Consider the following 23,932-nt stretch of genomic DNA (forward strand, 5'->3'; position numbering starts at 1 on the left):
ACTCATGACACCAGGCCAACAACAGTGGCAGCAGGCGCCAGGCCTCTACATACAGTATCATATCCTGGGAAGTTTCCATGGTACCCTCAACAGGAAGTGCATTACAGTTCCTGCCTGCCCTTGTGCACTGCCGGTGGCATTGGGCATGATGGGCATGATGATCTTTTTCATTCTAACCTTTTTCACTCTTGCATTCATTGCAGGATACATGTACATAACATGTCTAAGATGTAAAATCTGTAAAAACAAAATCAAAACCATTTTAAGTCGGTTTATGGGGTTCTTTCTTCATAGAGATGACAAAGATTATTTGTGATCATGTTAGTTTCTCAGCTGGTCATTTAAAGCTGGTGATACTTCTGTTATGGTCAATTGTGTGTAGTGTGTTGGTCTATCTCAGTTCTTTCCATTGTCCCCAGCCTATCTTTGGCTCTTAATTCCTAAACCTACAGGTTCCTACATATTAGATACCTTTGCTTGATATTTTCTGTATTCTAACAAGACACACTGACTTACATCTTTAACATTTAATTTGTTACTAATTTATAAGCCAATTAACTAGCCAGCAGTGACAGGGTGAATGGCCTGCTTGCTGCAGAGCAACTTTAAAGAGACCAATTGGTTAATGGTTGCTCAGCCACATCTAATTACAAGACTGTGGCATTTGTGTTTATGGGAGAAACTGAAAGGAACGATCACATTTTAACCTCAGCTTACAAACTGAATTTCCCTCATTGTAGACAGTGATGCTTGGTTGAATCACTCTAAAGTTCACATGTTTTTGTCCTCAACATTGTAGCTTGCCAACAGTGTTCCTTTAGATAATTGGTGTAATTTCCTCCAGACGTTTACTCACATGCACTTTGTCATTCATAATTTATATGTGCTTTGTAGTTTTTCTCTGAGCTTCTGCCAAACGTAATCAAAATAAAGTGAATTGCTAAAGCAAGAGTTTGTTTTGGGAAATATGCTCATTGACTTTCTTGCAGAGAGTTAAGATCAATTGTATACTCATAAATGACCTTCTGACAGAGCCAAGCTAGCTGTTTTCTCCTGTTTTCCGCTGTAGTCTGTAGCTTCATATTTAGTGTACAGAGATGAAATTGGTATTAATTTCCTCATCTAACTCAACGATATCAAAGATTCCTTTAATTAGTTTATCACTATGGTCACTACAGCTATAGTTTGACTGTGTAGCAATTGGATAGTGTGTTATTTGCTTGGATTGTGAATTCTAACATCCACAAGACTGAGCACGTTGTATGTTATTGAACCTGTAGATGATGTCTCTTTCTCTTTTTCTGAGTTTCATTTTCTATTCACCTGCCCAAAAATCTGGATCTTCCTCACTCCCTCAAACTAACACAACTTAAGAGGCCAGATCTTACATGGCAGGGGTGAGGCGGTGGCCGCCAGGGTAGTCGGAGAGGGTGGTTTGCTGACGGGAGGAGAAATAAATGAACTTTGAGATGAGAAGTTAAGAGAGCACAGAGACATATGACAGAAGAGCTGTCTGGCACTGGGATGAAGATCGATGGGCTCTGGGTCTACCTTTAGGTCCAGCAAAACACTGTGTGGGGACAGGTACATGGTGGCATCTTCGAGCAGTGACACTGCAGATACTAGAGACTGAAAGACTCCAAGAATGCAGAGGTGGGTTTGGGGATTTTTCCAACTCAACCTTTATCCGACTTTATACTGACACGGCCATTTAAATTGTTGGCCTGACTCTACTTTCCAAGAATACAGACTATCACTGAATCATTGGACAAGAAAATGCAGTTTATATTTAGGCCACATTTACACGAAATAAATGCAAACCTAACCCCTTTTATAACAAGTGCCACATAAGGGATCATTACCATAAGCATAAACATAGGTCATTTTAAGAATTTTGACCATGCAACCAATTATATTTCTCTGTATTAAAAGGAATACTTTGTCATTTTGGAAGATTTAGTTTTTCTGAGTGTCACAACTGCTGTGAAATGACTCCTTTATCTATATGGTGCGATCACATTTTGAAAGTCTAGAAGAGCTTTATGATTGAATTGTTTTATCCCCATTCACATTAGCCAGAGGGCTAAACTTATAGTTAGTGATCTCGGCTGGTGAAAGTCTCTAGTGAGCATGCTCCATGGGCGCATTGGGTCGATAGAGCATGCGCAGTTTGTTTTCAGGAAGTGGTAGTTTTGGCTCCATTGAGAAATGTTTATAGGAATGAATGTGGTCCCCGCCCTCGACACTATATCCAGTTCTCTTTGTACATCTATGGGTGCTGGTAGGAAGATTTTGTTAGCATATAGTCAGGCTAGATGTTTCCCGCAGTTAATTAATGCTAAACTAAGGTAACATAATATAACAAATCAGTATGTAGTAGTATTGACCTTCTCATCTAACTCTGAAAACACATTTTTCCTAGTATGTCAAACTATCCCTATACATGAAGAAATCTCTGGATGTCAAACTTACACGCATTAAAACTTTAACTCCACTGTTATAAAACCAACACAATTAGTCGGTATGACTTGTTAGTGCCTTGCCAATGCAACCATCATCTATGCAAGAGAGGATGTACTCTGGGCAGGGCATATATATGGTATTCTACATACAGTACACTTGAGTTCACTCTGTTTCACTTTTCCTCAACCAGACAGGCATGCATACAGAGAATCTCATCATTAAGAAGAAGGGAGGCATAGATGCATATCTCAGTTGTTGTCAATATCACTGGCACATTCTTCTCTTGCTTTCAATCCATTATTTCACACTGATCAGGCCTTGGCTTCGTGCAGTGTTTTTCCTCTGTGTCCATTCATTATGAAGCGTCCTCTGCTCCCCTGTTTATTTCCTGCACTTGTTCTTTTCTGTCCTGATGTCGCTCTGAAAGCAGAATTATTCTGTTTATCTCCCTTCTCTTGCAGCCTTCCCCATCCCTCCCTTGTCCTCATTTTCTCCTGCTCTGCCCGCTGTATGTTCACAGTACAGCAACCCCCCAAGAGATCTCGGGAGAAGTGTGCATGGGCTGGAATAGACAAGAGAGGGAGAACGGGGAAAAAGAGGGAGAAGAAAGAGAAAAAAGGGCATGAATGCTCACCTGAATTTCAAGTTTGAAGCCCGTACCTTCCTTCTCTTTCTTTCTCTATCTGGCCCTCACTACCTTTTGTCCAGGCATAACAAATGTCACTGCAGTCGCTTTGTATAAAGCATGCAGTCTTCCCCCTCCTCCTCCTCAGCTATTATCATGAGTTTCATTACAAAATGCCAAAATTTGCCCTTTGCTACCTCAGTTCATTTTTTCCTCAATAGCAACCATTTTGGTTAATGCTGCAATTCTAAGTATGACCCTTTAAAAAATGCCCGTCAGCAAACTTTTGTGAGCAGTAAGCATCATGGTTGTAGTGGTGTGACAAAACGAGGCAATGATGAGGATTTACTGAGACGTCTGAGGCACAGCGCGTTTACATTTGAGTCTTCAATTATATAGACGTATTCACCATACAGTATATTTATTATTTATGGTTTCCAGCTACAGGAATGAGCGCTTTAGTAGCGTAAAGAATTTGCGCACCATTCCATGCGATCACTGGCTAAGTATGTTAAAAATGTTTTTATACATCATGCATACATGTTTTGCTGTGCTGATGTATGTGAACCACTGGAGCTATACTTTTGGCATCAACTGAGTTTTGCTTTTACATTGAAAGACTGCATTGCTGTGACAAAAAAGACAGACACACACAAAAAAATATTGCAGGAGCTGCAATGATAAACCAGGCCAGAAAGAAGGTCTATCGAGGAAGAGTTGAAGAAAGAGAAATATTAAAAAGGAGTGTGTTGGCCACAGTGCATCTGCATATTTAATGGGCCCCTAGGCTGTCGGTTTAGCCTCGGTATAATCACTCTGATGTTAGGAGAGAGAGAGATGGAAAGGCTTGAAGGAGAGGAGAAGTAGAACAGATTTTTTTTTTCAATTTGACATGAAAGCACAGGTGTAAATAATACAAAATAAGACTTAAAATTCCAGTTAGCTGCTTCAGTTTCAAGGTCCAGGTAGTGTGCGTGCCGGCTCACTGCTACACTATACTATGGCTAAGTGGGACACTTTAATAGAACACAGCTGTCATTAATGTTATTAGGAACACCTGTGCTTTTCCTACTATGACAAGTCAACATTGAAAAGGGCCTACATGGAGAGTTGTACCTCTACAAGCAAAGGTTGGTGTTTCCATCAGGTAGATATTTCAAAGTTTGTCAAAGTTCGTTGAGTGTGGCACACATGCACCAATATCCTCCCAGGATTCAGCCAACCAGTGATAACTTGAGCTGTAGAGTTTATCATCTGTCACTGTTTAAGGTCAGATACAGAATAATACTCCAAAATAATACACAAGACAAATACCAGCTGACAGGGTCACCCCTCAGCAGCAGGCCAGCCCTGACATTTGTTTTTATGTGTGTGTGCGCGTGTGTGTGTGTGACTGGAGATATTTCTTAACTCAGTTGAACAGGCTGCTGCCATCTGCACTGTCCGCGCCTGCTGACCTTTGTGTTCTTTGTTTTCTGCGTTCATAAAACTATTAGAGAAAAAGACTTTCGAGAGCTTTTCACTTTTCATTTGTCATGAGTGGAGTAGGAAATAATTTCTGCTGTCTCTGCAATAAGTGGAGAATTTAATTGAAAACCAAACTGTGGTTGAAATTTAAACTCAGTGACCCTCAGTCCTAGGGAGCTGCGGCAGCTGTAAGACAAGACATTATACTGTATTTCATCTATGCACATCAAGATGTCCTTCTTATTTGAGTTCCTCTACCGCTCTCCTCTTGACTTCCACCCTCACCTTATTTTCTTTGTCCTCTCTTGTATTCTTTCCTCAGTCCCACTACAACTTTCCCACCCTTCCCCCCGCTCCCAGCCCATTGGCCCTCCAGCCCATCGGGACCATGATGCTCAGCAGTTCTGTGGAGGTGCCCAGCCCGGGCGGGTTGAGCGGCCTTAGCGGGCTGAGCGCGGCGGCCCGGAACGTGGTGCGCTCATCCAGCATCTCAGGGGCCATGTACAGCCTGGAGAAGAGTCCCGGCAGCGGGGGCCCAGACTCTGCATCGCTGGCTGGCAATAAGAAGCGACGCTCCAGTCTGGGCGCCAAGATGGTGGCCATTGTGGGGTTGTCGCAGTGGAGCAAGAGCACACAGCAGCTCAACCAGCAAGGTCAGTTTACATTTTGAAGTGCTGCTGATGGATGTACGCTCACTGCCAGTGCAATTAGATTTTTTTTTTTTTGGCTGCTTTTCTTTGCCTTTCCTTTCCAGTTTTTCTTTTCTCATCCTCCCTTTCACACTATTCTCACCATTTCATCTAGGTCAGCACTACAGTACTTCAGACTAGCTTTGTCCCTTTTCTCCTTTCATTCTTCCCTTATTCTCAGTTTCCAGTTTCCCTCTGTGTTGTCCTAATTCCCTTTCTCTTTTCTTGTCTCCTCTCAACTTTTCTTCACTTTGCCCGCTTAATCTTAGTTTCTAAAAGTCATCAAAGTACGAGGATATCAAACCTTTGTTTTAATATGGGTTTGGATTTCAAGCTGCAAATCATATTAGTCTCCGAATGAAGATACAATTTTAATAGGTTAGACATTTAATCATTTTTATTCTCCTGGCATGAGTTTGCAAAATATTCCACGTGATTTTAGAATTATTAAATGCTTTCCAGCTGCAGTTGCAATCGTTAAACTAATGCTAAAAGAGGTCTAATGGAAGAGTGATTGTTTTAGTGTATGTACAATAACATTAGCACAATTCACTCCAAAGGGTTATAATACTTATTCAGCAAGCTCTATGGCTTTACTGTTTTGTGGTATTATCATTGTAATGAGGCCTTTTTAAAAGGCTGCAACATTATAGTGAGCATCATTTGGGTGTTGAACTCTGAAGTGGGTTTGCAGGAGTGACAGCAGTGGCAGCTCGTATGCATGGTAGCTGTACAGCAATGAAAGCGGTGCTATGTTTCAATATGTCTCCTGTGGGGTATAATTACAGATACTGTGCAGCTGCAACAGAAGTGTTTCTCACAAACCCACTCACTCCTGGTGGGTAATGGGAAAACATGTCACACACCAAGGCTTGGTAAAGGTTGAGAGGCAGGGCTAGGAGGGGCAGGGGAGGCAACTCGTGGCAATGAAGTTAAATATTTTCTTCATTCTCCTGTCAGTTGACAACAAACACGTTGTTCATCATCCCCACATCCTCTCTGCACATTCTGTTTCCATTTCCAGCACGCTGAACTGTAAACCTTTCAGAACAGCGTGTCCACGTCTGCATGTTTCTTTCTGCTTGCCTGCTTGCCTATGTACTTGTACAGTATGTGTGTTTGATTCTGCGAGATTGTTCGGGCTCAGTATCAGATCTGAGGCTTGTTGCTTTCCGCTTTGTGTAGCAGGCAGCATATTGTTTTGAAATGTTTCAATATGGGTATCATTAGGTATCCCGAGTGTCTGTACAGATTCCTTTTTTTCCTTTTTTAGAGGAGTTAATTTGCTAAACGGGAGTTGGAAGTTCTGCCGTGGCAAACATTTAAGTCACATGATTGATTAGGATGTTTTCTTTTGGTACTGTGTATGTTGACAGTTTGAAATAAAGATTTACAAAAACACTTCCGTTCCTGCACCACTGCAGAGAGGAAATATAACGAAGATGAAAACAGTATATCAATGTGGAGTAATGATGAAATTACTACTTTAAACAAACAGAAATAACATATTTCCCTCCTGTTTTCTACTATTACTATTATTGCTACTATTATAATTCACTCTTTAAGGTTTGATTAGCATTTTTACATCTTTTTATGCCTTCTCTTCCTGTAGTGTTATAATGGTACCTGACTGGAGAATTAGCACCACTTCCTGCTTATCTCAATAACAGAAGTAGATGAAAACGCATCCAAATTTACATTTTCTTTTGCCGTGTTTCTGGAAATCCTGTTAAAATTTGCGACCCATTTGGATGGAAACCCAGCTACGGAGACATTTTGAATGATGCTCAAACCCTGTCTAGTTCTGGAATATTCCATCCTAAATTTGTTCAACCCCTCTGAACCAATACAACAGTTTGGAATGAGTGAGATTGTGGGTGCCAGACAAAGAAGCTCTGAGTTTGTCTCACTGAAATTAACTTACGACATGATTTCAATCCCTATGGCACACCTCTTCAATGGACCTCCACTTATCAATTGAAGTAAATATAACTGTAAATTGATAGTTGAATGGTGACAGTAAGGCAGGAAGAAAGTTGGCCCTTTTACTGAGGACAGCAGAGGAATTTGGATCAGAGAAAGGGAGGGGATAAAAAAATGTGTGAGTGTACTTCATACATGTTTCCCATGCCAGCTCTGACATAGTCACCATATGGCTAACGGGCAGCGTACACAGGAACACACACTATCATTACACATACAGTCTCCTAAATCCTGTATCATTACCTGTTTTTGGCATCCATTAGTTTGTGATAACTGTTGCTCTACTCATTGCACATACGCACACACACACATATTCACACAAAGCTCAACGCTTTCAGGCACAGCTGTCACTTTTCTGGCACAAGGAGAGCTGTCGATATTTTCACCGTAGGGGTTTTCATGTCTGTGTTTGTGGTGATGAGGAGAGCACAATGGAGGGGAAAGTGTGGATGAGGAGGAAAGGAGGGGCTGAGGATGTAGAGAAGAGGAAGGGGAGACGAGGGGTGTGTCTAAATTTAGATGTTCTCAGCTGCCAGAGGAACATATCGCGCCTGGAACAAAATCACAGTATCATGCACCGCTCCTTCTCCTTCCATCCACACTGCATCTCTCCTTGCTATAGTGGTATCATCAGCTCTTCCTCCCTCTCCTGCATGATAGTTTGCCCCGTGCCTTGACCACAACAGTCTCTGAAATGCAGCCCCAAATTGTACATCTGATAGATTGAGCTTTATGATGATATATAACTCTAGTAGGCTCAGACAATCAATGTACGTAGATGTTGGTAAACACATAAACCCCAACTGAACCCTCACTCTTTGATTGATTGCCAAGTATTGTTCCTGAAGGCATTCATTTCCATTTCAACTTGGAAAACAAGGTAATCATCTCTTTCAGAGTGAAATGAAACCATTAATGCCTCTATTTTGTATCGGTTCTCTTGTATTGCATCGCTGAGCAGCCTTTTGTGGCACAGTGTAAGAGATCCAGAGGATCAGTTAATGACATTTAACTGTAATCAATGAGTGTAAATATTCAACGTTCCAGTACCATTACTTTAAATTGATTTAACAAGACCAGGTTTATTTTCTGTTGCTGTGTAAATGTTAAAAAAGTGCAACAACTGAAAAGCAAATCAAAAGTTACTGATGTGGTATTGTACCCAGTGTTTATTTTATGTACTGCTATTCTTTATTTGCCCATAAGGTCAAGTGAAATCATTTTTACTTGTCATGCTGGTTTGTTTATTTTTGAACCAACCACTTGTGTAAGTGATACATTACTCAGGCTAGCTTGGCTGAGTTTCATTGAGTGTTGTGGCACTCTAAAATAGGGTCTTCAGCCAACGCTGGCTGAAGGGAGAAATAGTAAAAGATTTAGAATGTGCTTTAATAAATGCTTTAAGTAAATTCTTTTCACGTAAAATCCACCCAACAATGAGATTATCACTGCACTACTATGAATTGTTTTTTTCCGGAAACCTTTTTTTTTTTTCTGAAGACAAACAAAACTGTTTACTGAATGGCCCAGTGAGGATCTGCCCTAATCTGTTGTTTTGTTTCCTTCATAATTCACACCAGCTAGAGACCAGAAATGGCTACATATAATTAGAGGGGCGACTCATGCACACAGACTGACAGAAGGTCACACAGACAGTCGGCAGAAATCCTTTCAAGTTTGATTAGGGTCCTTTTTGTGTTCTTTCCTGGCGATCTTTAACGGCCCAATCTGGTCAGCTGTCAGTGCTCCATGTTCCAAGTGACACATGCATTGATTGGCTGATGGGGCGGGTCAGTCCAGGTGCCGGCCCCCTGCTCCACTCAGTTGTTCAGCTAATAACCAATAAGCCACAGGCTGAATTGGTTCCCTGGGCAGAGTGACTGCGAGATCGGAGTTAATTGGGAATTTGGATTCAGAAATGGGAATGAGGAGTTGAATAAATCGTGCAAAATAACAGACAATCTTTCATGCAACTTATGCCTGCTGATCAGTTGATTGATAAATGTTATCAAATTACATGTTGACTTAATTGAATGAATAGAGACAAATAGAGAAAGTGACTGAACACAGATGTTTCTGATAAAGACACAAAGATGTAAAAAAGACAAAGTGAACAAAGACAGTTGGGAAATATGTCAATGTCTCACCACAAAAGCGCTATTAGGAGGTAATGTAGTTATGGTGTTGTTATTGTGCGAGTTTCTGCAGGGTATGTTCTAGCCCTGCTCCATTTCGTGAATTGGATCCAGTCAATTTAAAACTATCAGCAGAATCTGTCCCGGTGAGCTCTTATGCAAGCAAAGACGTGTTTTTGTAGGCTTGTCCAAGCAAGAATTGCTTGTTATTTTCAAAATGACAGTGTTTCAACATCATTTCCAAAACGGCCAAAAATGGCTAGTGATGATTCTTCTGAAAAACAGATGTATTAAAACTATTTTAAAAGAAGAATCTTTAGTATTTTATTATATATTTAAGAATGAAGCTGTTATTTCTGCTCCAACATGAAAGCTCTTGACAACTTTGGCTTGTCCACAGACAGAGAGTACAGAACAACATGACTGTACTTTTGTAATTATAATAAGCAATTATTGCACTACAAGTTAATTCTAAGATTTTACTTAACACCAAGAAAGAAATAACAATTTGGGATAACTCAGAACCCTTTACGCACTCCAAAATCAATTGGTACTTATATCCACATAATGTGAGATTGCCCAAAAGTGTACTTTTTTTTGGGACAAAGGTTGTCTCCATCCTCTCTGCCTTACTGGATAGTTCCTCCCCCTGTCTTCCACAAATCATGTTATTGAATGCAACCACAACCTTACCTGTCCACATCACTTAGCCACACACCCTAGTCTGAGCATTATCATGGTGAAGTGAGTTTAAAGTAGGGCGAGGACATTCAACACTTTAAGCTTGTCAACAGCTGAGACCTTGACAGTGACAGTAGTGTTAATGGATGACATGTAATTATGCCCTCTGGTGTATCCAAACAAAAATGTACCTTTTTGGAGTTATAACTGAGTAGACCTCTAGCTAATGTTATAATTATCCAGCTGACATGTCTCTGCCACAGATAAGTATGAGATGTTTTGAATTGAGGTTAACTACATTGTTTAAGCATAGAGGTGTAGGATGAAGAACAAACTTGATCAACTTGAACACTGATAAAATACAGGTAGCATGTTATATAAATGTGCACTACACTGTCTCAAAACAGGTGTTTTTGTATAAGGTAATCTTGTGTGACGTGTACACATATATATATATATAGACCCCTGTCTGATACTCCTACAGGTGTAATGTATATGTATATATATATGTTTATATTCTGTAATGTGTCTCAGCTGTCCTCATGTTTTTCTATTCATAGCCTCATTATTCTAGGTTTTGTAACAGGCAAGTGTTAGGGATGGCATTTTGCTTCTGTCTGTGTTGTATTTATCATCTGCTATTATTAGTATCGCTGAGGAGAGGACACACACACACACACACACACACACACACACACACACACACACACACACACACACACACACACACACGGTTTCCTTAGGTTTAATGGGTGAGTCATTCCTCCTCCCCTGAACACAGTCTTATCTCCTGAGCAGGTTTATCCATGACTGTGAAAACAGTGCCAGCAGAGCGGCTCCCTGCACACTGTCAGTCTTCACGGAGGGACGTGGCTTGCAGAGAAACAAGCGCCACTGATGAGATGCAGTGCACAGGAGAGTTAGATTAAAGCAAACCAGGCATGGATGTGTGTGTGGTTTTGGTGAGCGTCCCAGTGAAAGGCTTCCACCCCAAGCCCCCTTCCAGCTTATATATGTGCATGTGTCTATGTGTGTTTGGCTGGTGAACATTCACGCTCATCACCTCACTCTTTTTCTGCTCCATTTAGTTCTCTCAACCCACTCAACACCCATCCTCCGTTTCTCTCAAACTCACTTTCCAAATCCTTAAAATATGCTCTTTAAAAAAAAAAAACTAAAAAAAAACTTCTGCATGGTTTCTTTCTGTAGTGTTTGTAGATAATACTGGAAGTACACCAGAGATACAGAAAGAAGCAGAGACAGGGAAGGAAAGATAGACTCTATAAATATCTGACACAGGAAGAGCAAATATACTGAAGCTATGAAGCTTTTACCAAGGGTCTTGGAATATCAATATTATGAATCATGATCATGACATGTGACTACAATATACATAAAATATATATAACTTACAAAAACATTTGGTGCATGTTGGACAACATTTATGCCGATGCTGATATATCTGTCATAGGCTAATATCAGTTGATTATATTGGCTGACCAATGTATTGATTGGGCTCTATATGTTAAAATTCTGGCTTTAGTTAGCTTTAGTTAGCCAGTTAGTGACAAGCACATTTTATAAACCATATACTGCCAGAACATAACAAAGTATCACAACTTAAAAGGGAGCTCACATTAGTGGTGTAGATGTTGCCGTGCTATCTTCATGACACACAGTCACTTAGCTTATTTGCAATAAGTTGCTAACGTTACTCTCACCGATGTCTGTGAATGTTCTCATTCGTCCAGGTCATAGTTATCTCTGGGCAATTAAATCGAAAGCAACTGGACTTGTTTTATGTCTATGAAGACATTTCGCCTCTTATCCAACGGGCTTCATCAGTTCACGCAAGAACTGACACTTTCATCCAAGTTTGCCTCATTAGCTAATGTTTTCGATACTTTCACATTCATTTTTTATTGAACAAATGAATCTCATGCTGTTAAACAAAAAATATCTTTGAAAAAAAATCTATTTGCTAACATTTTGGTTAATCTTATTGTTAGCTGACAATTATTATTGCTAGCAAATTGTGCTCACAATTGAAGCTGACAGTAATTGTTAGCATTAAGAAAATTGGCAATTATGATATTTAATTGGTGCTACTTTGTTCCAGAATAATAAGGATGTGGTGTTTCAGACTCTACTATTTTTAGCTAACTTTAGCCCACAATTTTCTGGTCATTACTCATAAGATATGAGCAGTGCTGATAACTGATATCTTTGACTGCTGCATGTTAACAATATTTAGTTAACCCTCCACTTTCATCAGTTTGGCTGAACTAGTTTTTGTAGTTTCATAAATACTTGTAATGTGAATATTGCACTCCCCCATACTGTGATAGCTCTGCAGGACAGACTGATGTGATGCAGAGGGGAGATAGCTTTGATAACTTTTTTTTTTTTTGGGGGGGGGGGGGGGGGGGGGGGGGGGGGGGTTGGTTTCTCTTTCTATTCAAAAATAGGTCAAATGTGCTGGGATATCAGTAGGTGTAGTCCAGCACCACCAACTAAACAAGCCATTTTTTTCTCCTTTAATTTACATTTACACAAAAAACAGTGATCAATGTGAAACCCAGCAGTAACACAACATAAGGTCACACTTGTATGTCTAGTGGTAAAAGACAGTTAGCCTCAGCATGTTTTTTTTTAGATCGTGTTACAGTGGACCAGAGAGTAGACCTGGCATTTCACTACTCAGGGTGTTTTCGGGGTGACTCACTTGTTCCCTACTTCTAGCTCTGAGTCACAGTTAGTAAACACACTCAAGGAATTTTGGCAGAGAAATTTTGGAAAGCTTACAGTGATCATATCCTTTGAGGGAAAATATGTCCCTCAAAAGAATATCTGACAAACTGTGTTAAGACAACTCAAGAAAGGCTTTTGAATGAAAACCTGTGCGTTTAAATAATGGTGAGATTAAAAGATGTTCTCGGATATATCTGAACCGTGGTACTATTATGTCATAGGATAACTATACATATCATACCTTTTCATATGACTTATCAAAAAAATCCTCTTGTCTTCTGAGCTGCTATTTCAGGTGAGACTGCTGCTCTATTGACTCCTTTCCTCCACCTCCGGCACCACCACCTAATTTTTCTTTTGAAGAGTATTGAGTCACTGGCTCTCCTGACACATGCAAACTGAAACCTTACTCAGGTCTCTAAAAGCTTTCTGTTTCCCACCGGTGCATTCAGAGGCTACCAGACACCATCTAAGCTGACCGGAGATCTTTTTCTCATCTCTTCACATCTCTCGGTCAACCTTGTCACCCTCTTTGAGTTTTCTCCCTCCAGCTCACTGACATCTTAATTTTCCCTCCTTTATCTCTCCTTCCTTTATCTCCATCTCTTTTGATCTCACTTTCCCTGCGAGTGTCTATCATGTTTTCTCAATCTCTCTCACCAACTCCTCCATGTTCTGTGCTCTATTCTTAGCCAGATAGATTGGTGAACCATTCAGCTGTGATCTGTCTTTCCTGTATTCCTGCTACTCTACTGTGTGTGTGTGTGTGTGTGTGTGTGTGTGTGTGTGTGTGTGTGTGTGTGTGTGTGTGTGTGTGTGTGTGTGTGTGTGTGTGTGTGTGTGTGTGTGTGTGGCTTAAGTGTATAAAACACTGACTCTAAACCAAGTGTGAACTTATCTCCACTGCATCTGCAATCTGACGCAAACCTTATATTTAAAGAAACAGTTCTTGGAAAGAGACACGTACTCTCTTTCTTGCCAAAAGGTAGATGACAGGATTGATACCAGTCTCATGCCTGTATATGCAGCCACTTGGCTTAGCTTAGCACAAAGACTGTCCAAAGGTAACAAAGCACCTACCAGCACCTCCAAAGCTCAGCTTTAATGCTTCCGTAGTATAAACGGCTCCACAAAAGAGGAATGCTTTAAAGACAGTCTTGAGACGGGAGTTGACGGTACAAATATGTCTTTTAAATAAATGGCATGAACTTACTGTCCTTTGCAACAGCTTTTTCCTTCCTCAGTAAAACCCTTTACTAAAAAAATAATATTATAATAATCTTTAGAGGTGCTGGTAGGAAGATTTTACTTGCTGTTTCCCCTTGCCTCCAGTCTTTGTGCTCAGCTGAGCTAACTTGCTGCTGATTGTAGCTTCATATTCATGCAACATGAGAGTGGTTTCAATCTTCTCAACCATTTCTCAGCAAGAGGGCATATAAGTGCATTTCCCAAAATGTTTAATGTTTAACAACAATGCAGCTCTCAATGAAAAGCTTGAGCTCTGTTTGTAGAATACAACTAAGAAGAAAAAGCAGATTCATGTTTTTCACAGAGTGTCTGGGTTTTTACACAGCAGAGCTAGCCGAGATGTTATTTCCCATGTATGTTGGGGGGCTTTTAGCTGGTCTTGCAACCTGCACTAATAGAGTAAGAGCTCTCAGATTTAGCAACCGGGGTCGAAAATGAGCAAGAGCACTTAGTAGCACCCCAGCCAAGCTTTAACAGGCACGAAGATGCAATGCATGTCACAGATCTAAAAAGTGTGTGAGGTGACTCACCATGTTGTGTGTGCATGTGTGTGTGTCTGAGTGTACAAGACCTATAATCAGGGTGTCATTACCACTCCTCTCATCGCAGATTGCTGTAAACACACACTTACACAGAATTTACACAAGACTGCTGGCTGCCTGTCATGTGATGCCTCAATAGAAAAAGTGGATGGGAGATCAGTACCCTCTCAGCCAATGTTAGCATGCATTTCTAAATCTAAATCCACTTCATGGCACAGGGAGACTGCTGCTGTTCTCCAGAAACACTGAACAAGAGATGTAGCCTAGTTTTGAGACAGAGCCTGAGTGCAAAAGATCTGCAAGACGGTGCAATAATTTCCTTTTTTCTCAATGCAAGTCAAATTTCCTTCAATGTGTAAGAATTGGCCACCTAATCTAATCTATATGGTTACTTTCTCGTTTTGAAAAATATTAAACCTGGATGCTAAAGTGACTCGCTATTGCCCCTGAGGTACAAAGTGGTATTAAAAGACAATATGGGCCAGACGGGGCTGGAGCTAGATGATAAGTGTGGTAACTTCAGTAGGTATCTATGAAATGCATGGTTCTTTGACATAACATCAAAAGTACTATTTCTTCACATTCAGTCCATGATTTTAGTTAATTTTTGAATGTTTTAAACAAAGACTAGATAGTATTCTGTTCTCCCTTTGTTTCACTGGGTATATTGTATATAATTGTGTTCAGTGCTTACAAAAGAAAGTCTTTTGAAAACATTTAGTCCGTTTCTAGCAGTCTAATGTCATCTGTTTTGTTTTGTGTTTTACTTCTCATCTTCTCCTTTCTTATAAATCATTTGGCCATCTTGCACCGTTTGCACATCAGCAGCAGAGTTGAGTAATCAAGAGGAAATTACATCTGAATTAGATTACTCTTTTCCTCATTGTAATTAATAGTCATTAGACAGGAGCCCGTGTGGCATATTAACTCACTGACAGACATCCTGCCATACATGAAGGTTTTAGATTTCCTATGCAACATGGTGCATAGAAAAGGCTAATCGCTTCTTATTGACCACTCCCTTATATCCCTGCCTGAGCTGTTAATTTGATTCACACACACACAAACACACACACTGACATTATACAGGCACACAGAGGCAACACAGGAGATTTGTTTTATCTCCCAATGCATTAAAGTCTCTAAAAACAGACTAACACTTAGCACACCAGGCTACACATAACTCCCTGCCACATTTGTTTCTGCATGGTCTGTTAGAGCTGAATTACTGACATACAAAGGAGAACAGGATTTAGCAAGTACATATTGTATATTAATTCCACTATGTAACAAACACAACCATATGATTGCACACATATAAACACGAGCAACAACACATGCATGGAGATTCACGCCATATTCAATAAAGGAAATATTTGATATTTAGGGAAATATACGTGTTTTCTTTTTTTTGCTAAGAGTTGATTGATGGAGATGAGAGGATTGATGGGACCAGTTGCCAGGCAACTAGTGGAGGCTCCAGGAAGTTATCGCTCCTGACGAAATAGTTAGACATATAACCCCCTGTAAACTTTGTTTGAACTAAGCAAATGAAACTTAACTTGTAATAAGTGGGCTTTAGAGGTACTGTTAGGTGGATTTTGTGACTTTTGGACAGAGCCATGGTAGTTTTTTCTTTGTTTCCAGTCTCTATGCCACGCTAAGCTAACTGGCTGCTGTCTCTAGTTACACATTGAACAGACCGATATGAGTGTGGTGTCTTCTCATCTAACTCTCAAAAAGAGAGTGAATGAGCTTTTCAAAAACGTCTACCGGTCCAATGAGAAAAAACACTTTACATGTGATCCAGGGATGCAAATATGACAAATGTGTTACAGTTCTATACTGTGTTTTAACCAGGAAGAGGATATCCTGGTGGATAAAATAAAATATAAATAGATAAAATATCTAAACTCCACTGACATTTGTGGGCTGACAATTCTATAAAACTGTCTTAAGGTGCATGAGTGATAAGTAAAGTTTAGTATCTATCTTTATACTTATAACCTTGCATAACTGTATGATACATGAATATGACACTGAATCACAGATTCGTCTATATATAATCTCTTTTTTTTTTACCTTCTACCTTGAATCTTCCTTTTGTCCAAATTTAGCAGGGGTCCGGCAGAGAAGATACCACAACAGATCTTTCATCTCCAACACCCATGCTTGGTTACTGTTGCTATGCATGGTGGATTGTTGCCGTCACCGGTGCATCCAATAGGCATGTCGGCACAGCCAGGGAGTCTAAAAACAGCATTCTATATTACAGCATATAATGAGAAAGGCTTCATCCGTGTTCTCTCCAAATGTCAGAGCGGCTTTAATGATCCACTGTGCACACACACAGACACACAGACACACAGACGGGCCAACGCGCACTCAGAAGCTATATATCATGTGTGAGTGTGCGTGCAGTCACTGTGTGTGGCTCTTTTCTGCATTGTTGGCGTTTTTAGTAATCCCACCTTTTCTTTATTTCCCTCTGCTATTAACTCTCTCCACTGTAGCTATTAATTCTCTCCATCCCATTATTTTTGTCTCTCTTCCATCCTGATCTTCTTCCCTGTGAATTGATCTTGCCTTAACATGACTATCAAACATGTGGCTTGCATAAGTAGCTTCAGTGAATATCTAGGTTGTTGCACACACAAAGAAAGTTTAGAGTGTGCAATTATTCCCAAGGCCGCACATTTCTGCGAGATTCATGAGTGCGTCCTCAGGGACAAGGTATTACTCATCATAGTGAAGCCAACATGAGACACTTTAACAGCCTTGTAGCACACATAGACCAAGACCACCTCCTCTTAGCACAGTAAAGCACAACATCTTATGTAATGTTGTTATTTTAGCTGTTCAACACTACTCAAACCGCATGTATGTCAGACTACCTTTAATTATCTCTTCCAGGATGTGTACTTGATGTTAAAACGGTATAAAAAAGTTACTTCACTAGATGGAGGGAGAAAATATGCTAAATTATTCAGATGGGATGGACTGGGAAAAGGAGATTTGAGTTTTGTGATAAAGATAGACAGAGGCCACAAGACTAGTGAACTTCCAGAAATGGACAAATAAAAGTGAGAGTGATTTGAAAAGGCAAGCAAAGCAAATAAGATAAAGGATTCAGTGCACAAGGAGGGTATGTATGTATAGGGGGAAAAAAGGTCGAGGGGGTTGGGGCAAAGATGAGAAAGAGGATAGCAAGCAAACAAAGGGCTGGAGATAAATAGCAGTAATGAAAATAAAAAAATGAAGTGTTGGGAGATCTGATTTTAAGACTTGGAGAGGACAATGCAAGTGAAAAGGCTTATGAGTGAACACGCCGGCCGGGGCTCTTGGTGCAATGCAGACGGCATTGCCATGGAAACGAACGGAGGGAAAGCGCAGACGAGGAGGAGGGGATTAAATAGGAAGGAAGAGATCACTGCTTCGTACCATGGGTGGGGGCTGTTTTGATGAGAGAGGAGGGGTCGACTGAAAAATGAGTAACAAGTGTGGATATGAAGTTAAAAGAATAGCTGCTCGATAGTTCAAAGAAAGATGGTTTTATACTCACTATGTCTGCTGTACAGTTTATGAACACACTCTTAAGGGTGTTTTGACAGATCATAATATATACATTTCACTGTCATGACACGTATATCATACACACTTGTAACCTAATAATGCTGCAATATTAAATTTTAATGCTTTTAAGGCTTAATTCTCTGCCAGGAGAAAGTTCAGATTACTGTTAAAGTGATGCTGTTAGTCCAGATTTCAGTCTATAAAGTGCAGGATTTTTTGTGAAACATTGCCTCCATATATATTTTTTTTAATGATGGGGGGATGAGCCTGTCGCCATGGCGCCATTTGTCTCAGGTGGCATTGTCTGGGTCCACATCCGAGGGCGAGGGTTGTCATGGCAGCAGGAGTGCATGGAGTTTGTCTGGGTGTGATGCTGCACACAACACACACACACACACACACACACACACACACACACACACACACACACACACACACACACACACACACACACACACACACACACACACAATCACTGTCTGTTGGGTATATTCTTGACTGCAGGATTATAAATAGAAGGCAGCAGAAGGCAGCACCCCTCTCCTCATCTCCAACACCCATGGGACCCCATCATTCTCATCTTCCTCATCACCCATCTCTTCTCTACACTTGCTTCTACTTGTCCCCTCTTTTTCCATGTCAGTCTTCATTTTCACTATCCTCTTTGTAACCCCCCCACCCGCCTATATTCTCATCAAGTGGCTTTGTTTATCTCCATAGCGATGGTGATGATGCGGGATGTCTGTGGTTGTCATGGCGATGAGATGGGCATGGCGAGGATGCTTAATGAGCTTGGAGTTGCTCAGGCTAATGAAGTGGGACGGCTGTACCTGGGTGTGCGCTTAACTGCCAACAATAAGCTACCGCTTGTTAAAGTCTCCCCCTGGTGACTTCACTGCACCATCCAACTATCTGAGCCCCTATAGAGGGGAGATGTACAAGTTTCTACAGCAACCTCAACTGCAGTTACAATAAGCTGCGCAGATGCAGCAATAAAACAGAGGAAATTAATCAATTTGTTCCTCTTGTAACTTATTTGTTAACTGATGACTGACTTCCAAATTAACAAATTCACTGAAGAGGTTTTATTACATTTTCAAGAATTTCAATCCCTACAGCAGGATTTAAAAATGTGCTGGCCTAGAAAGTCGCTGTCAAAGGGATGTCTCAGAAAGTAGTCCAAACCTTGTAGAGGCTTTACTGACATGACTCCTCACAGCAGCTTTCTCATCCTCCCGTCTGACTGAACTGTCACCCTGTAGTCCAGACTGCTCACGTGCAGACACTGTGTGTTGCACAGAGATATGAATGTACAGACACTAGTGCTGTCTGGTGTCAGCATGACGTTTGTGCATGTGTCTCGATAGATCACTGTGTTAAATAGCTCTAGGAATTTGTAGTTTTTATATTTGTTTATTGTTTACAGTTGTGGACTTTGTGTGGAAAAGCATCATTCTACATCTCCCTCCCTGCTTTTACTTTCTTCCCAGCCTGTAAGGTTTCATATAAACATCAAATGGCAATCATTATATTTACAATCAGGCCTTTACATCTTATCATTACCTAGAGTGTCTACATAAATGTAATTCACGATTCTCGGTAAGGTTGCAAGAAGAACAGAGAGAGAAATATGGGGGTGATGGAAGGGATAAGGGAAGGGTTGTAGATAGTGGACAACCTTACATGTCACATCCTGAACCCAAAGCACTTTTAATCCACCCTACTACTTTGAACTCAGCATGTCAAGTCACACAGATACATTGTGTCATTACAGGGATGATGCCTTGCAAGCTTCTTCTGTGGTTAGCTCCCCATTCTCCTAGCGTCAGCAGAGCTGTAAGCCTAAATACCTCTCCCTCCTTCCCTCCCCCGACCACTCCATTCAGCCTCCCCATTTTCTTTCTACTCTGCCAAAAACAACACTGCTGCCAGTTTGTGTGTGTTTCAACCTTGCGAGTCTCTGGCGAATCCCCCAGAAAGCTTGTTGCCCACAACACAAAACAGCCACTGTGGAATGGGATTTGCACGTTCAAAATGGGCTGTAGTAATACCTGCGAAGTGGAGTGATTTTCCAATAGTGCTGGGACATCCCAGTGGATATTAGGTGAGATTGCCTTCTCAACTGAGTAAACTTGCTTCAAAATAAACGCTGTTCTCAAGGCCAACCTGAATTTGTCCTCATTTTCAGAGATTAGTCCTCAAAAAGCAAACATTGCGGATAGTTCCTGCACAGCACATCTCACAGACATAAAGAAGTCTGATAGAAACACTATTTTTAACATCTGCAGAAGGAAATTTGTGGTTCTCAGGCAAGGCTTCATATTATTTAGTCCATGTGAATGGCTTGCATTATATTTGCTGGCTCTCTATTACATCGGACTTCCTTATCAGACAGATCTCTGGCTTCCCCTGATCGTTAGGTATATATTAGGTGGATTATCCTGGTGAAGCAAAGTCAGTTTAAGCTTGAGCTGTGACCTGTGTTTTTCAGATGGCGGGACGAAAAAGCTTCGCAGTACAATCCGACGGAGCACAGAGACTGGCATCGCCGTTGAGATGAGGAACCGAGTGACACGGCAGGGCAGCAAGGACTCCACTGACGGCAGCACCAACTCAAACAGCTCTGATGGAACGTGAGTATTCGCTCATCCATCAGTACATCAGTCAATCCATCCATCCATCCATCCATCAATCTGTCCAGCCAGCCAACCAGTATTAATTCTGTTTCTTCTCTGCCAGGTTTGTCTTCCCTACCACACGCCTGGGGCCTGAGAGCCAGTTCAGTGACTTTCTGGATGGACTAGGCCCTGCTCAGATCGTAGGCCGGCAAACACTAGCTACACCCCCCATGGGTAAGCCATCAGTGATATAGACCAAGAATGTCAGCTTCACTTTGCTCTAGTGCTTTTCTCAGGTGATTCATGCAGTTAATGTGCATCATCATCTCTATGTTTGCCAGTATTTGATTGCGTTTGCATCCCTGTAACAGCAAGATTTAGGTTCGAATCATCTGTTAAACACTGCAAAAACAACAGTCAATTTTAATTCATTAGTAGTCAGACAATCAGAGGTAATAGATGCTCTAATAGAGGAATAGGAAAAACTGAATAGACTGTAGGATGAGAGGCCAAATCAAATATCTGCATAAACCAATTTAGAAAATAGATAAACTTTCGGGTACACAGCAGTGTCTAAAAATGGAATGAAATACACAGAAAATACAAGTCTATTCACTCAGCAAGTTATTCTTGCATGAGATATACATTTTTTATGCAAAAGGTCATTGCCTGTGGAAAACGACAGAACAGAGTAGTGTGCTCCATCAGTGGCCTGTTACAGCTCTGTGTCACCCTCTGCTGTTAGATACTAGCAACTGCAACCCCAGTGAACCCAAGTTTATTGCAAAAAAACGGTCAACTAAACTCCACACTACTCAACAGCGGTTTGAGGTGTTTGCTTCTAATTTAGTTGTTTTTTCTACAGGGGATGTCCATGTAGGCATGGTGGACAGAGGAGGGCAGCTGGAGGTGGAGGTCAACCAGGCCAGAGGGTTGACCCCCAAACCCGGCTCCAAGAACATACCAGGTACTCTGAGCTGACTTCACCTGCTGCTTGTGTCATAGACTAAGATGCTTTTCCTGTATGTCCATGTTGGAGTTTCATTGTTCATTGTGGGGTCTGTTTTGTATGTGTCTGCAGCAACGTATGTGAAGGTGTATGTCCTGGAAAATGGAGTGTGCTTGTCTAAGAAGAAAACCAAAGTAGTGAAGAAGACTCTAGACCCCACCTACCAACAGGCTCTGTTGTTTGATGAGAGTCCTCAGGGCAAAGTCCTACAGGTGAGTGACTCCTCCACTTCTTGTTTTTCTTTCTTTCTTTCTTTCTTTCTTTCTTTCTTTCTTTCTTTCTTTCTTTCTTTCTTTCTTTCTTTCTTTCTTTCTTTCTTTCTTTCTTTCTTTCTTTCTTTCTTTCAGATCTTCCACTGGTACAGGAAGAATTTCATCTCCTGTTAAAGTAAACTGACTTGGAAGAACTCTCTTAAATCTATTAGCATTTTCTATCATTATGATTAAGATATTGAAACTATTTACAGCAAATTCATGTAAAAGCAAAACTGCATTGGAAACAAGTGGAATCTTTTGTCCAACTGACAGAATTCATCACTCAATCTCAAAGGTCCTATTTTACGGGTTTGAGATAGCAGTTATCATCAGTGCATTTTCATATTTTTGTTTGAAAAAGGAGTCCTGCTGATGATGGAAATCTGTGATGACAAAAATAGTTTTTTGGAAATATGTATATTTGTTTTTGGTGCCATGTTTGATGAGAAGATCAATATCAATCTCTTATTTGTCTGGCATCCAGTTAGCTTAGCTTAGCATACAATATGCAAACAGGTAGAAACAGCTAACCTGGCTCAGTCCAAAGATGACAAAGTCCTCTTCACACACAATTTCTAAAACTCACTAATTAACACCTCGTATCTCACTTGCATAATCTGAACAAAAACTGGATTGGCTCGAAGCAGTTGTCAGGCAAGCAGGAATCCCAGAACTTACTTCTTCCAGCCAGGAAAGCATCCAGCACACGCCTCACAACGCCTAATAAAACAACAAGTTTATTGTGAAATTACACACATATTTATATATGGCACATACCAACAGATAACCACACAGTAAAACATGATTACCGTTTTATGGAGTCTTTAAGAACATGACTCATTAGAATAGCAACAGCATTTGGATGGTTTTATAAAATCAGTGGTACATTTACAATATAATTTTAGATTTTTTTCCTCATGCCTCATCTTCTCTGCAGGTAATAGTGTGGGGGGATTACGGGCGTATGGACCACAAGTGCTTCATGGGAATGGCCCAGATCCTCTTGGAGGACTTGGACCTGTCTGCAAGAGTCAGTGGCTGGTACAAGCTGTTCCCTACCTCCTCTCTGGCAGATCCCAGCATTGGACCCCTTACCAGACGCCTCTCCCAATCCTCCCTGGAGAGTGCAACCAGCCCCTCGTGCACCTAGACACCCAGTAGGCACCCACATGCGCAGACACACGGTCACACGTACTGTATATACATGACTGTATTAGAAGCGCAAGACAGGTAGGCATACACACACCCATGCGCATCTGTGCAGGAGGATACACAAAACATAACACCTGATCTCATTCACATACATACACACACACTCGCACGCACTGACACACATACAAACATGCTGCCATATCCGACATTGGACATTACACTCTACAGTACATCCACATTCTCACCCACTGATCAGTGTTTTTAGTGGAGAAAGCAGTTAGCAGCTCCAACTTGAAGCAGACATAATTAACCAGAACATGTAGCATTTTTCACCCTCTCATTTTACCATTTCCCACCATGACACTACGATTCACGGGGGAGCCATAATCCGCATTCCAAGATACCAGACTTCCGTGGCGCGACTCATCCTAGGGCCATCCCGATGCCAGTTTCTAAACTCTCTATGCCAAACTAAGAAAAAAAAACTTTATTTTTTAAAACCAAAGCAATTGTTATTGTTGTTATTATTACTATAAGTAGTAGGTGAAGTAGTATACAATATAAAGTATGGATATGTAGCAGAGTCAATGACTTAGATGTAATGCAAAAAAGAAGATACACTCTACACACATGAGCTGAGAGCGGTAGGCCAAACACATAAACATACCTGGGCAACAGGCTTGGATATTCACATAATGGCTATTATGTGAGGTAGCAACACTGCTATTCTATAATTTTCACA

The 23,932-nt window shown here is 40.9% G+C and overlaps 1 protein-coding gene across 1 annotated transcript; it reads left to right on the plus strand.

The window, feature by feature from the left end:
• Window positions 1-4,943: 4,943 nt before the first annotated feature.
• Window positions 4,944-23,188, plus strand: rims3 (regulating synaptic membrane exocytosis 3). The gene is made up of 6 exons (XM_062436226.1): window positions 4,944-5,208; window positions 20,649-20,790; window positions 20,897-21,009; window positions 21,641-21,742; window positions 21,857-21,996; window positions 22,976-23,188. Exons 1-6 carry the CDS (start codon window positions 4,944-4,946, stop codon window positions 23,186-23,188), a joined length of 975 nt encoding a protein of 324 aa, XP_062292210.1.
• Window positions 23,189-23,932: the final 744 nt, after the last annotated feature.

Source organism: Scomber scombrus, chromosome 16 (assembly GCF_963691925.1).
Source record: "Scomber scombrus chromosome 16, fScoSco1.1, whole genome shotgun sequence".
NCBI lineage: Eukaryota > Metazoa > Chordata > Actinopteri > Scombriformes > Scombridae > Scomber > Scomber scombrus.

Excerpts from the sequence above, each read along its gene's own strand:
- rims3 (XM_062436226.1), top strand. The coding sequence starts at position 4,944 with ATGATGCTCAGCAGTTCTGTGGAGGTGCCCAGCCCGGGCGGGTTGAGC. Across the intron at positions 5,209-20,648 it reads ACAGCAGCTCAACCAGCAAG|ATGGCGGGACGAAAAAGCTT; the intron begins GTCAGTTTACAT and ends TGTGTTTTTCAG. Across the intron at positions 21,010-21,640 it reads ACTAGCTACACCCCCCATGG|GGGATGTCCATGTAGGCATG; the intron begins GTAAGCCATCAG and ends TTTTTTCTACAG.